Source organism: Saccopteryx leptura, chromosome 1 (genome assembly GCF_036850995.1).
Source record: "Saccopteryx leptura isolate mSacLep1 chromosome 1, mSacLep1_pri_phased_curated, whole genome shotgun sequence".
Taxonomy (NCBI): Eukaryota; Metazoa; Chordata; class Mammalia; order Chiroptera; family Emballonuridae; genus Saccopteryx; species Saccopteryx leptura.
This window is the reverse complement of record NC_089503.1, coordinates 30,604,729-30,620,620: the sequence shown is the minus strand read 5'-3', so window position 1 is coordinate 30,620,620 and position 15,892 is coordinate 30,604,729. Positions and strand designations below refer to the sequence as shown.

At 38.9% G+C, this 15,892-nt stretch overlaps 1 protein-coding gene across 1 annotated transcript in view; it reads left to right on the top strand.

Annotated features, from left to right (window-relative positions):
• Nucleotides 1-15,892, top strand: part of DNAJC24 (DnaJ heat shock protein family (Hsp40) member C24) — a 61,501-nt gene that overhangs the window by 34,323 nt on the left and 11,286 nt on the right. The window contains exon 3 of the mRNA XM_066363922.1: nt 3,057-3,195. Coding sequence (XP_066220019.1) covers nt 3,057-3,195 — 139 coding nt within the window. The remainder of the gene's footprint in view (nt 1-3,056; nt 3,196-15,892) is intronic.

Sequence of the window (15,892 nt, the reverse complement as noted above, 5' to 3'; positions counted from 1 at the left end):
AATATTTAATAAAATATTGTATTTTTTGCTCCATAAGACGCACAGGCATTGTATTTTCCCCTTCACTTATGAGGGGGGGAGTACGTCTTATGAAGCGAAAAATAAGATAATTTCTTTTGTCTGCCAAAATACCACAATCTCAGTGACTTAAAGAAACAGAAATTTATTCTTTCACAATTCTGGAGGCTAGAAGTTCAAAATCAGTATAACCGGGCTGAAGTCAAGGTGTTGGCTGGGCTGCACTACCTCTAGAAGCTCTAGTAGGAGAGTCCATTTCTTGTCTCTTCCAGGTCCTGGTGGCTGCCAGCATTCCTTGACTTGTGGCCTCATCACTCTAGTCGTGTTGTTAAGGACAGTATTTCATGTCTCTCTGTGCACAGTCTTCAGATCACCTTCTCCTCTGTGTGCTACATCCTCTCTGCCTCTTTCGTATAAGAATACTTTGTGTTATCCCACCTGGATAATTATTTTATTTCAAGACATTTAACTTAATCATATCTGCAAAGACCTTTTTTCATAAATAAGAGAAAATTTGCAGGTACCAGGAATTAGGACTTAATATTTTGGGGGCCATTATCAGCCCACCACAGAATGTCTTCTTGTTTGTTTTTCAGACCTCTATTTTGTTCCAGAACTTGCTGTCAGAACAGAGTAAACTAAGGCTCTTAGCACTCCAAATGACATTTATTTTCTGGCTCTATCATTTTTAATTGAACCCTGTATTATAAAATAAAATGTATATTTTTTTAATAACACAGCAAGATAAACCTAAATGCCTCAGGTGGTGAGTTACTTAATTCAAATAGTAGTCAGCAAAACACCAAATAGGACCAAGAGCTTGATTAAATTATACTTTGACACTCATGGAATTGATCTATGACTTAATACAATGTAACGCTAGCTGTTAGTTTGGGGCAGCCTGGATTTTGTAGGGTTTGCTTGGTCAGGTCGGTGCATGATCAGATAAAATCTGTTCTATTCATTGTATCAAGTAGACCTTCTATAGTGGCCTTTTAGTCTGTACTATATATCATAGATACTAGTTTAGAATGATTTATCTGAGGCCTAACTCAATGCTTGTGACATACTGACATTGAGTTTTCACATGTAAGTGTATCTTAATGTATACTAGTGGCATATTGGAGCATGTTGCATGTAATAACGTTGAATCATACCAAGCGTGCTACACAAATCTTCTTCCCGTAGTGCTGGAGGAATGGGTCAACTAGAGGACTTTAATGTAGTCAGCTCTCTTTTGGCTTTGGGATATTATATACTTAAATATCCTAGCTTTAGGGATTGCCTAAATCTCAGTATGGGAATAACTTTTATGAGCATCATTTGATAAGTCATGGCCAAAAAATGATTAAACAATAAAATTGTAGTTTCTTTTTCTTCTGTCACTATATTACATAATTAGCTTAAATATTTAAATGTGGACAACTGATAGATTTGGCTTAGGAAGAGAATAATATGCCAAAGGGAAAATGGGAGCCCAATCCTCTGTCCTATAATCTTCCCCCCAACATACGTGATGTCCATTAGTTCTTCTGTGCAACCGAAGATCACAGCTGCTTTTGCTCTGCTAGTTGAGAACATTAGCAGTGTGAAGAAGTTTAACATGAAGACAAATTCACTGTCAAAGCCAATAGTCAACATTATGAACAAAAACTTACATACTTTCTGAATTCTGCATTGAGAATTGAAGTCATCTGACTTCATGTTACTTACCACAACTCCTTGAGTGGCTTTGGCAATTTGAATAATAAATGACATGGTACTTGTACATTTTTCATGTTCTTTCAATGTCTGTAAAGCAGTCTGTAAATTTTATCATTAATTGTTGAGTATACAAACTAACCACATTAGTGTCATGAAATGTGATTATGTGCAAATGCCTGTGTTATTATAAAAACATTTTTAAGAGAGAACTAAAGGGAGAAATCTTCTGTTAGTTCAAAGGAAATTCCTAAGATAATTCTTTAAATTAAATTTTATTCTGTAATACTATATTTGATAAAACATTTAGAGTAACAGCAGGTTGAAAATTCTGGAGGAATCCTATCCAGTAGTTCCTTACTTACTTGAAAGTGAAAAATTACATTTCTCAGTATCTGCTACTGTTATTCCCAGATTATTAAGTAAAATGTCTCTAGATTTAGATAATCTTTCCTTACTTATTTGTTGAGAGACTGCCGAAAAGCAAATGATGTTATTTATTCTTTCAGAAGTGATAGGTGAAAAGAGAAGGGAGAACCACGGAAAACACAGTAAAAAAGGAAAAACAGGATAATATAAGGGAGGTATCCAGTGAGATACATTTACATTATCATTTCAGAATTAAATTGATTTAAAACTTTCTGGTTTTGACCAAACAGTCTAAAATTACTGTATATGGAAAATATTAGTAAAACTGTCTTATGAAATACATGTAAGAAAGATTTACTAATGAATTCATATTCAGATGTTTTTTAAAATTCTTTTTTATAAACCTGCCCTAGAATAACCATTTTTCAGTAAAAAAACTTAGGTATGAGGATTTATGACTAAAATCTTCAGGCCTGAACTAGAAGGTGAAAGGGTTATATTTTGAAGTATGATTGTGTAACCTAATTTCATAAGACAAAGCTAGGACTCCATTGGGGATGGTGTCTGTAGCCAGGCGTGTTATATAAGGGAGCTTCATTCTCCGCCTAGTTTGTGTTCTTTGTCATGTCCTGCTCGTCTGCATGGACCTATTTCTGTTTGTGTTAGTCATCCTCTCTAGGTAAATTGTCCATGAGACCAGTGATTCCATCCATCAGCAAATTATCCAGAAAATGCTGTCTTTGCACGTTGTGACAGATCATGTCACTGGTGGATTTATAGCTACTCCAGTGGTCTAATTACCCTGGCAAGTTGTCTCCTGTGCCCAACACTGCTGTCTCGTTGCCTTGGCATCTTAGTTTGTCTTCTCCTTACCTTCTCTCGTGACAGAAGCTTAGATTTACAAGTCTTTGAAACCTACCCCTACTTAACCCTCTCTGTTCACCATCCTCCTTATTTTTAATTGGCAGTATCATCCAGACAAACAAAGTGCAGATGTGCCCGCAGGAACGGTGGAGGAATGTATACGCAAGTTCGTCGAGATTGACCAGGCATGGAAAATTCTAGGGAACGAAGAGACAAAAAGAGAGTATGACCTGCAGCGGCACGGTAGGTCCTCGCGGAGAGGAGCCCCTGCACGTGGGCACTTGTCTGCGCACAGCCTGCAGCGGCTCCTGGGAGCGTCCCCCAGCATTGGCACCGCCGTTACTGCCTCCCTCCTCCCCCAGTATTGCTTTTAATTACGCCCTGTTCTTGGCAGTGACTATTGCGTGGCCGTTGAGAAATTAACAAAACCACTAAGATGTGGCTTCTTGTGAAGCTGTGAAAGCGACTTTTTATAACTAATGAAGAATGTGTAATTATACATTCCTAGTTAATATGTTTTATATATTTAAAAACTTATTTTTATTAAATTGAATTATGTACTGATTAAAATTTTAATTATAGTACTTTTCAGACTGTATACTGTATAAATGACAGGCTAAAGGAAGCCACTGTGGAAGGTAACATAAAGCACTCTGCTGTTAGGCGAGGTTTCCTGATGAGCTCTTAGCTAAACTATTTCTTATAAGATTGCTATAAATGATACTTTAGAAACGAACATTTCCCAAGCAGTTTTAAAAGTCATTTCTTGTATGCATTTTTAGAAAATAGCTTCTTAAAACGGCGACAAGCTCTTGTGAGAAAGAAAGGGAGAAATGTAGGTCAGGTTTGTCACACATGGACTGTGGTTACGCAGAGTGATAGGCTGTCTTTCAGCACTGGCCTTGGGACAGGAGCCCTCAGCCTTCTCGGAACCTTCAATATGCACCCTCCATGTAATGGGGGAGTCAATAATCAGTCACAGCCTGTGCAGAAAACACTCAATTGCACTCGGCAGTAGTGCACCAGGCGCAGCATTGACTCGGACGTGTTGATAAAAGCTCTCTGTCGCCCTACTTGATTACTGAATCCCCTCCCATGCCCTCCACTGGCACACCATCCAACCAAACAAAATGATTCTGAGACTCAGATGACTATGGTTATGAAAATTTGATCTGAAAATCAAGGCTGTGTTTCTAAAACATCATTATAGGATATAAAGAATATCCATATTTATAATATTTTCAGAGGGAGTCGTACCAAAAAAATTGAGTATTTCTTACAGTGTGTGGTACCTTTGTATGTAAAGGCTCCATGAGCTGTTCTTTGTGTACTGAGGTGTTTGTTTTTTAATTTTTTTATTTTTTATTTTTTATTTTTATTTATTCATTTTAGAGAGGAGAGAGAGAGAGACAGAGAGAGAGAGGAAAGAGAGACAGGGGGGAGGAGCTGGAAGCATCAACTCCCATATGTGCCTTGACCAGGCAAGCCCAGGGTTTCAAACCGGCAACCTCAGCATTTCCAGGTCGACGCTTTATCCACTGCGCCACCACAGGTCAGGCTTGTGTGTTTGTTTTTAATAGTGATTTTCCTAACACTAATCAGCTCTAAGGCCTTCCTACTTTTTTTTAAGCTTATTTTTTTTTTTTAGTGTTAAGAAATGCCTGAGTGTATCTTTGCAATGAATTGGGATTTTCAGATATGGCTTGGCTATTTCGTGCTGCTTCTGTTGGGTGCATACACGAGCAGCTGTCAAGTGTGGTCTTTTTGTGAGTGTGTTTGTGCTTCTGAGACAGCAAAGGGACTTGGGCCCAGGAATAGAAGATACTGGGTGGCCAGGAACCCAAGAGTATCACTGCTAGTAACACTTCTGACAAAAGAGTGTATACATCTTTTTAACCACTGCTCACATGATACAATTACTATGAAAGTATTAAAGCTAATACACATGCACGGGTTGGGTTCGGGTTGGGTTTGAGAAGTTATTTTTGTTCCTCAAGTGACCACAGCGCACTGGAGGTGGTCACTCCCTCGTGGTTGAGCAGTCTTGATTCTGTGGGGTGCTGACTTGCCGAAGAGAATAACCCACAAACCTCTACCTTAAGGATTTGAGGGTGTGTCCTGGCACAGTGGCTCTGCGTTTTTGCCCCTCCACAGTTTATATTCATTCTATTAAGAACCTATTGTGAAACTAACTAGATGCCTGCTATCTTAGGAGAAAAAAGATAGAGATCAAGAATAAAAATAAATTCTTTCTAGCAGTGGTATAGGGTGGGGTAGACCAGACATGGAGAGAAATAGGAAACAATTTAAAATGAGTAATGGAATTGAGTGAAGGAAGGTTTAAAGAGATGTTGGAAGAACAAATGACATCTTCAAGCCTTTCTCTTTGCTTTTGAGAAGTCCTTGGAAATGTGGATTTTGTTTGAGCTTTGAGTCCTTGGCTTGAAGTTGTTTTTTTTAAGTGAGAGGAGAGGAGATAGTGACACAGATTACTGCATGTGCTCTGACCAAGATCCACAGGCTACCCCAGTCTGGGGCTGATTGCTCAAGTCAACTAAACTATTTTTAGTACCTGAGGCTGATGTGCTTGGACCAGCCCAGCTATCCTCAGTGCCTGGGGCAACACTCGAACCAGTCAAGCCACTGGCTGCAGAAGGGAAAGAGGGGAGAAGCGCGGGAGAGAAGCAAATGGTCACTTCTCTTGGGTGTCCTGACAGGGAATTGAACACGGACGTCCATACATCAGGCTTATGCTCTGTCCAGTGAGCCAGCCCCCCAAGAGGTTTTAAGTTTTTAATGGGAGCAGCTGTGGCCTACTGTATTGACAGGGATGAGGTCATTGAGAAGGTCACAAAAAAATTTACACGAACCAAATATAGGGAGAGGTGGGCATGATTCATGATTCAGATAAATAGGCAGATCTTCTGCTCGGAATTTATATAATGTCAGTCTGCTTTGCACATTGTCAGGCAGGTTGAATCAAGCTATTCTAAACACTAGAAATACCTCAGATCTAAACTAAATATTTTCTTTGTTACCAGAGGCTCTAAAAGTGAGAATGCTTTGTTTCAGTTAAATTGAGATTGGCTTGCTATTTAGATAAGGAATAGCAGGCTCTTACCCAAGTATAACTTGCTGTTTTTAAGTTTCATACTAGAGCTATTTTAAAAATGTGATAATAAACGTAGTTTAACATTGACATTTCTTTTGACATTAATTTTCCCTTTCTGACCCATTATCAAGAAGTGGCTCCTCAAAAGAAGGAAATGAACTTGAACTTCTAAGAGTGAGGATTTATATTTGATAGGAGGAAAACCTTTCAGAGTGATAATTTGTTAAAGACCAGGATAGGTTACCAAGAGAGAGAGAATTTGTTATAACCAGGTCAAAGCCCCCTTTTTTTCTGGGTCACCCCCTGGGGATGTGGAAGTAACGTTGTTAGACAGAACTCTTTTTGCATGTTGTGTTAGTTCATTGTGGAACTTTCTTTTCTTAGGGTGTGCTTTTAATATGTTTGTTTCCTGCCCTCCATTAACTGGGAGTATAAAATAAATTTGCACTTTGGGATTATGAAATAAATTTGCACTTGGTAATACTTGGCAAGGAGGCAGGAGATGTTTTATAGGCTGGTGTTGAATGCGCTCTTGTATTTCACAGCTCACGGTGCTCTGCTGTAAGGAAAGCCTCGTCAGTATTGCCCACAAGCATTTGTTCCTCTAAAAGATCATTTAAAGGAGCCCTTGACAGCCATATTTTTTGCTTCTCAAAAGAAATTATCAAATGAGTTCTAATAAAGAAAAAGATCAGGGCAGATAACCTAAAATAAAGTATATATAATTTTTCTCCTTCATTTTCACTCTATATTCCTACTTGACATTTTAGGCAATGTTGACCAAGCTGAAGAATAGCAAATCTGAAAAGGGTGAGTAATATTCAGTTCCCAGATATTATACATTTTGAAAGCAATGTTAACTAGTGAATTTAATCAATTAGTTCCAGCTGGCATATTTACCTTATTGTTTCTAAGGATGGTTCCAAAGGCTGCTTCCCATCTCCCCTTGAAAGGCATGTAGTTATTCAAGATTAGGCTTTGCATTTTAGACAACCAGAATAACACTTTTGGAAAATCCAAGATTTATAAAATGTTCACATGAGTATCTGTTGAATAGATTTTGGTGTCTTTATAAGTCTTATGGAGAATTTTCTCATATAGTAAGTATGTTAAAACACATCAGAAGTATATCATGGGAAAATATTAATAATAGGGATCATGATTCAATTGCTTTATAATGTGACAGATACACAGATCTCTTGACGTCTCAGTGGCTCTATAGAGTGACAGAGCTTATGAGTTAGGTTACTTCTCTGTGACCCGAAGAGGGGAAGACCTTCACATGAAGTCAGTCAAATCAAATATTGTTTTATACAACTAAGGAGATTGTGTTTGGAATCCTTGGAGGCATATTATTTTGTATTAAGATGTATCTTGCTTCTCTATTAGTGAATTATTTTGGTAATGTGGAGCTTTCCCTCTTATGCCAGTGGTAGTCAACCTGGTCCCTACCGCCCACTAGTGGGTGTTCCAGCTTTCATGGTGGGTGGTAGCAGAGCAACCAAAGTATAAATAAAAAGATAGATTTAACTACAGTAAGTTGTTTTATAAAGATTTATTCTGCCAAACTTAGTGAAAATATGACATAAAGTACTTGGTAAGTAATTATTATTATATACTTTAACTTGCTGTAACTCTGCTTTATAAATTTTATAAAGTAAAGTTACTTCACTACTTTTTTTTTTTTATGTATTTTTCTGAAGTTGGAAACGGGGAGGCAGTCAGACAGACTCCCACATGCACCTGACCAGGATCCACCCGGCATGCCCACCAGGGGGCGATGCTGTGCCCATCTGGGGCATTGCTTTGTTGCAACCAGAGCCATTCTAGTGCCTGAGGCAAAGGCCATGGAGCCATCCTCAGCACTCGGGCCAACTTTTTGCTCCAGTGGAGCCTTGGCTGCAGGAGGGGAAGAGAGATACAGAGAGGAAGGAGAGGGGGAAGGGTGGAGAAGCAGATGGGCACTTCTCCTGTGTGCCCTGGCCGGGAATCAAACCCGGGACTCCTGCATGCCAGGCCGACGCTCTACCACTGAGCCAACCGGCCAGGGCACTTTTCTACTTTATAAATCACCATTACTGTGGAACCAGTGGGCAGTTAGAAAATTTTACTACTAATGTACAAAAGTGGCTGGTAGGTATAAAAAGGTTGACTACCCCTGCTCTATACAATTGGCCAAGTACTTCAGTACCAAAAACAGCCTGGCTCAGAAGGAGGTTTGGCTAAACATTGTGTAGTGTATCTTTACGCAGAGCTAATCACTACTTTCTCCTTAGCAAGATTTGAAAGGTCATTTCTGGTGTTGTATTATACAATTCACTTCATTTCTTTAGTGGGATAAGTATTTGAGAATGGTAGGTAAGCAGGTAAATCTTGCACCAAATGAAGAACATATCTTAAAACCCCAGCATCATTTATGTCAGATAACTGAATCAATACATAATTTCCTAAGCTCAAAATAAGAATCCTTTCTGAAAAGTAAATTAATGCTAAAGACTAATTCCATAAGAAGGGAAATAATACTTTTAAATGTAGATAAAATTAATTTGGGGTTGCCTGACCGGGCGGTGGCGCAGTGGATAGAGCGTCGGACTGGGATGCCGAGGACCCAGGTTCGAGACCCCGAGGTCACCAGCTTGAGTACAGGTTCATCTGGTTTGAGCAAAAGTTCACCAGCTTGGACCAAAAGTCAGTGGCTCAAGCAAGGGATTACTCAGTCTGCTGAAGGCCCACGGTTAAGGCACATATGAGAAAGCAATCAATGAACAACTAAGGTGTCGCAATACGCAACAAAAAACTAATGATTGATGCTTCTCATCTCTCCATTCCTGTCTGTCTGTTCCTATCTATCCCTATCTCTGACTCTCTCTGTCTCTGTAAAAAAAAATTAATTTGGGTTAACCGTTAGGAATGATATTTGTGTAAATTATGTGTTAAACCTGACCCTCACAAAATACTTGTAGTTAGATCACGGTTTCCATTTATGGTCATATCTGTATTTCCATTTGATTTTAGGAATTTGAAAGTTGACTATAAAAATGTGCTTGAGGTAAAACTTGAAGATAAGCATCAGGGGGCATGTTTTTTTGTGTGTGTGTGTGGCTGTTTCTGGGAAAAGTAAGTATGTGAAATGATGCAGAAAATCCGTCAAGACAGTTAGAAATTGGCACTTTCTTTAGAGGGAGAAGAGAGTACAGATAAAACTTTCTGTGTGGGTCCTCCTGCTCCATTTTTTTTGTCACAGAAAGGTGACTGCTCATATTATTTATTACTTTTACTTAAATGCAATAACTGTTTTTGCAAAGAAAACATTTTAAGATCATTTCTCAATGATTTTGAGCCAAATTTGGCTAGTTTCAAATAATTCTTTAGGGAAACTATGGGCAAGATTATAGTCATAATTCTGGTATACTTGGACAGAATTGGGGGTTCTGGCTTAATAACAGAAAAAATGTAGGATTTTAGGACATTTGTGTCTCTAACTTTAACCTCCCTCCCAATTTCTACTTGGGTACTTGACCCAATTGAATTCATTGGGTCCAAAGTCAAGACTGGGTCACCTTTCTCATTGCTTGTTTTTTTCCCAGGCTTGAAACTGGCTCATATTACATTCTGATTACTTTTGCTTCACTCACTATACTGCCAGTGAATTGGAAATGAGCATTAATATTTATTTTTTAATTTTATTCTGAGTGATATTATTCTCACAGCTACCACAGGTTCATATCCAGATTATAACACACATCCCGATTATTTCCATAGCTGCTATTGGCCTTCTCCCAAAGTCTTACATTTTGATTGATCTAGATTTCTTTATTCTTACTCTTCTAAGAACTTGTATAACTCCGCCTTCCACCAACATACCATATTTTCCCATGTATAAGACGCCCCCCCGTGTATAAGACGACCCTTAATATTTGAAAAATAATGTATTACATAAAGTTATTGAACTCAAGTTTTACTCATCATAAAATTCATACAACTCCTCATCTCTGTCAAAACTCCCATCCATTAGCTTGCCCTCATCTGTGTCTGATGACAAATCACTTTCTTCATATATCTACATACAATGAGCACAAAAACAAGCGCAAAAAAGTGGGAAATGCAAGTAAAAAAATCTACAATCACTGTATAAGACACGCCCAGTTTTTAGACCCCAAATTTTTTCAGAAAAAGGTGCGTCTTATACGTGGGGAAATACAGTAACATTTACCTGTTCACCTGGAATTTAAATGGGACAGAAGATTTTAAACTTGTCCCTAATTACTTTTTCTTATCACCAACCACAAACCTAATGTGAATCTTCTCCTCTGGGCAATTTGGGGGCTCCCAAGCACATCTGCTTATGCTGTTCATCATTACTCAGAACACCCTGCCATTCTGATTCTTTACAGCATTCTTGATTCAAGTTCCAAGGCAAATGTTCCCATATCCTTCCCCACTCTGCCAAAAAAGGCTTCTCTGATGTTGTAATCCATCATGACTTCTAACCTTTGAAATTCATTCACAAATACTGTAATTATTTTGAATTTTTTCCTGTGGTCCCATCTTTTCAGTTTTTTCATGCTTCAGGACTAAATAATTTTACGGATATGGCTTGGATAATAATGGGTCACATTTAATGGGACTGACAGTGCCAGAGTACATCAAACTTATTAACACTTAACAAATGCAAAGTCAACAGTTGCAGCTTTCATATACAGAAGCTCCTCCCCCTTGCCAGTAATGATGGCTGTTCAGTCGTTTTGTTATGGTCTGGTAAAGATAGGTCAACACAAACATTATGAAATAATAAGAGTTAAAACAGCTGCCATTTTTTGAGCTCTAGAACTATGGGAATTGTTTTTTAGTCATTGTTTAACAACCTTGTAAGGAAGAAATAATATTTCCCAGAGAAAGGGTCTAAGGCTCAGAGGGGTTAACTAATTTGACTAAGGTTACATAGCTACTAATTGATAGAGGGGGAATTCATAGCCATTCTGTGACTTAATCATTGTGCTGGGCTGCCACGTTTGAATAGTATGTACCACCTACTATTTTTAGTTCCAAATAGTCAGGAAGGAGGCATATTAGAGGGTCAGAATGAGGGGCCAGGCCCCATCCTCTTCTGCTTTACCTGTTCTGTAGTTATCTGGCACCTTTCGTGAGCACTGGCTTTAGGCTTAGTTTGTAAAAGCTCTGCAATTCTTCAACTCCATAATACTCCAAATTTGTAAGTTTCCTTTAATATTAAAAGCCTTGCAATTGTGACTAATTCTATCTGGGAAAGGATTCCAGAGCTTTATGATTCAATGAGCAGGTTTTAAGTTAAATGATGGCTGATTCTAAATCTCTTTATCAAAGTAGAGTCTGTTCTAAGAACATAAATTGTTAAGGGCAGTGGTCCCCAACCTTTTTTGGGCCACGGACCGGTTTAATGTCAGAAAATATTTTCATGGACCAGCCTTTAGGGTGGGACAGATAAAATGCACAAAATAAAATTATGCGACCGGCTTAAAAACTGTGGTATTTTTAAATATTTGTCGAACTTACGAGACAAGCGTCAAGAGTGAGTCTTAGACGGATGTAACAGAGGGAATCTGGTCATTTTTTAAAAATAAAACATTGTTCAGACTTAAATATAAATAAAACGGAAATAATATGTTATTTATTCTTTCTTTACGGACTGGTACCAAATGGCCCACAGACCAGTACCGGTCCGTGGCCCGGGGGTTGGGGACCACTGGTTAAGGACAAGAAAACTGATTTCCTTCTAGTCATTTCCAATATGAAAAATTTAATTATGTCAGTGAAATGATCTTTAAGAATGAGGTGATTGTTTACAATTAAATTATATGGTTTTAAAACAGCACCAAACTAAGACCTACAGGAAAACACTATTTGCTTTTAACATACATAGATGGCATCTTTAAGTTTGAAATAAACTTGAAATATTTCAAATGGTGTAAAGGGAAATACAGTGGAGCAGTACTTGCTAAGTGAGCGCATTCTGGGGACTTGAGCAGTTGACATTGCTACACATGCATAATTGGGACAGAGCTGCAGGTAGACTCAATCTTTTGACCAATGTTGGGTAGTATGAGACTTTTAGATACCTCTGCCATAATTAATAAAGTTAAAATCCTCTCTGTAGCTTTTTGTTGCTGTTAATTATTTATTTATACATATTTATCTGAATTGTAGCTACAGTTTGAAAATTTTTCCTGTGATTAAGAAGTATAATTATTTAGGCAGCAAAGAGTTGTTTTAGATATTTTAGTATCATTAGGAAGAATTCTGAAAAGACTGGAATTCTATTGTCTTGTAAGAAGTAAGAAATATTTATTGATTCCCAAATGGAGCTGAAAAAAACCTTTCCTCTTTTAGAAAGTTGTGAATGACACAGCGAGAGTTCTAGTAAGCTTTACTGAACCAAGCTGCTAATAGTTATTTAATGTTATTCTTCAGTGTGAAAGAATCTCCACAGATTTCCCTTTTAATCTCTTTGAATTGCAGGCTCATAAACCTCTCCTCTCTGATGAGTCCTGCCAGTGTTTTCTCAGATCCCACTGTTGAGACAATGGAGCTGCAGAATTCTTTCACCGCTTGTTGTCAGACAAATCCAATAGAACACAAGGTCAGAAGGGCCTAGACTTCTAAAGGTTTAAAGATTCTTTTTCAAGTAACCACATAAGTTATTTGAGTTTTATTACTATATTTCTCAGGAATATCTCTTTAACTATATATATTGTTCTCTATATGTAGATAAATTTGCAAGTTTTTCTTGTCCCATATTTCGTTAAGCATATTAGCACTGCACAGGGTGTGAACAGACCTTAAATATTCCTAGATACCTTAGAAAAAGCTGAATCTATTCACTTCAAAAGAATTAGGAATCATGTAATGTCTTTGGTCTCAAGATAGCGTATACCAAATGCCAGGCAAAGCATTTTCTTTCCAATGGCTGAGTTTTGTTTTTTTTTAACCTGTAGCTAAGATCCCAGATTTAAATATAAGCTCTGTTTATTAATTAAATTTCTAAATTTGTTTATGCTTTCTCTGCGTTTTTAGTAGTGTCATGATAACCGAAGAATCTGGAAATAGGATTTATATTTCAGATACTTATTACAATCTTTCATTGTAATGCAAAAAAATTTTATAATATGTAATACTCAAAAGAAAACAAATCTATCTGTTTTGCAGGTGCCAAGCCTGATAGAAAATTACCAAAGCTAACTGCAGGGTTCCTGTGAGTTGCTTTAAGGGCTAGAGGTGAATGAATTTTCTAATTATGACTACAGTGGTGAGAGCATTGTTTAAAAAGAAAAAAAATGGAGGAATCTAAGATGGCAGCAGAATAGGAGGAGGTTACACTCACTTCCTTCCAGGACCAAACAGGAATTACAACTAAAATACAGAACAAGCAACCTGAATAACCAACTGAAGACTAACTTAAAGAAGTCTTACGTAGGAATATGCTATGAAAATGTGCATTTAGGATGACAGTTAGAGACCATGAAGCTCCCTAGTGTGAAAGCCCTGAGCGGAGGAGAACCCAGGGGCCTCTCTGGCCCGTACAGGAAACAGTGCATGCTGGAAACAGCAAAACAGCAGGATAAGAATCAGTAACAGAAAATGTTTAGGCTCTCAGAACAAAGATTAGAAGTCAGTATGTTCCTTCTACTTTACTTCACCCCCCTGAAAACTTCTGCTATCTGCTTCCTTGAGTTACTTGTACTTGCTAATAAATATCTGAGAGAGGTGGGGACAGACAGGGCCTCAGGCATTCCGTCTGCTGACCAGGGCTGTTGCCTCTCCTCAGCCCCAGCATTTCATTCTGGTCTCCGAGTAGTTCATTGTCTCCATGACAGTCTTATAACCAAAAATTTACATAATAAGCCACATCAAGATTGGTAGGAAGGGTGGGGATGTGAAAAGGACTGCCCCCCTCCCGTGGGTGGCAGCTGAGGTTAGAGAGGGATATCTCAGCTGCACAGGTTCCCCCTGCAAAGAGTGCGATCTCAACCTGAAGCCAGGCTTCCCAGCCCAGAGCACCAGAGCTGGGAATAGGCGCCCACATAACATCTGGCTGTGAAAAGCAGTGGGGATTCTGTTCACCATGGAGAGACAGGAGTCTGCTAGAGACACAAGCGACCTCTTAAAGGGAAAACACAAAAAATCTCTTTACAGCCACTCACCCTGGGCTTCAGTGCAGGGAGGGTGGAACAGGCTAGAGTCCCGTGAGGAGAGACTTGGTTTGTGGCTCTGGGAGAGAGCTGAAGGGACAACCGCCAGGATCTCTGTGCTGATTCACTCTCCCACACTATAGGTTGCATCTTTCTTGGGTGGAGCACTCCTCCCATAAAGCATCAGCCTGGGGGAATGCAATAGCCCCACCCTGTGGAGCATGCTCAATGCTGAGGAGTCCGCTATCCGAGCTGGGGGTGTAGAGGTCTGAGCAGACTAAGGGAGTGTCAGTAACTGAGTGGTATGACTTGAAAGTAGGGACCATTCTTCCCACTTCCTCATAAACCTGACTGGTGCCTCCCCCTCATGGGAGATAGACTAGCCCAACCCCCCCAGGCTCCTAGCAGCCGCACGCTCCTGATGCCTGGTGGCTCTGCCCTGCCAGTGTCTGGGCAAAATCTGCGATAATTGAGTTTTGTAGCTATGGCGAGGGAGCTGCTCTCTCCACTTTCCCGGAAGTCCAAATGGCATCTCCCTCTCATGGGATATCTACTATCCTCATCCTCATCCTCCCAAATCCTGGGAGCCCCTCCCTGCTGAGATCAGGCTCCTGTCAGAATCCTGGACATACTGAATTGTGTGGCTCTAGATTTGGGGGCCATTTTCCCCTCGCACACCTGACTGGTGCAGAGCCTCCCTTCACACAGCCAAATCTTGATATATTTGGGCCTGATAAACTGCAGTACCACCCTACTGCAGTAGTGTGCAAGCACCCAGAGGGCAGCAGCCAGACTGGGTATACCCAGGGACATTTGTTGAATGGCCTGAAACCCATATATATTATGCTGTCTATAAGAGACCCACCTCAGAATGGAAGATACCCACAGACTAAAACTAAAGGGATGGAAGAAAGATATTTCATGCAAATGGAAAAGGAAGAAAAGCTGGGTAGCAATACTTATATCTGACAAAACAGACTTTAAAACGAAGGCTATAGTAAGAGACAAAAGGGTCACTACATAAAGATAAAGGGAATAATCCAACCAGATAAAACCCTTTTAAACACTTATGAATCCAACATAAAAGAACCTAAATATATAAAACAAATCTTGATGGACATAAAGGGAGAGATTGACAGCAATATAGTCATTAGTGGAGGTTTGTAACACCTCACTGACATCAATAGATAGATCTGCCAAACAAAATCAACAAGGAAACAGCAAGCTTTAAATGACACACATGACCAGATGGATTTAATTGATATCTTCAAAGCATTTTACCTCAAAGCAGTAGACTATACATTCTTTTCAAGTACATATGGAACATTTTCTAAGATAGACCACATGTTAAGACACAAAACAAATCTCAGTAAATTTAAGAAGATTGAAATCACATCAAGCTTCTCCATATGGTATGAAACTAGAAATCACAAGAAAAAAAATTTCAAAACAGACATGGAGGCTAAATAACATGTTACTAAACAATGAATGTGTGAACAGTAAGATCAAAGAAGATATCAAAAGATACCTTGAATCAAATGAAAATGAGAACATAACCACCCAAAATCTACAGGACACAGTGAAGGCAGTCCTAAGAGGGAAATTCATAGTATTACAGGCAAGAAACAAGAAGACTCTGAAATAAGCAATCTAAGTTTACACT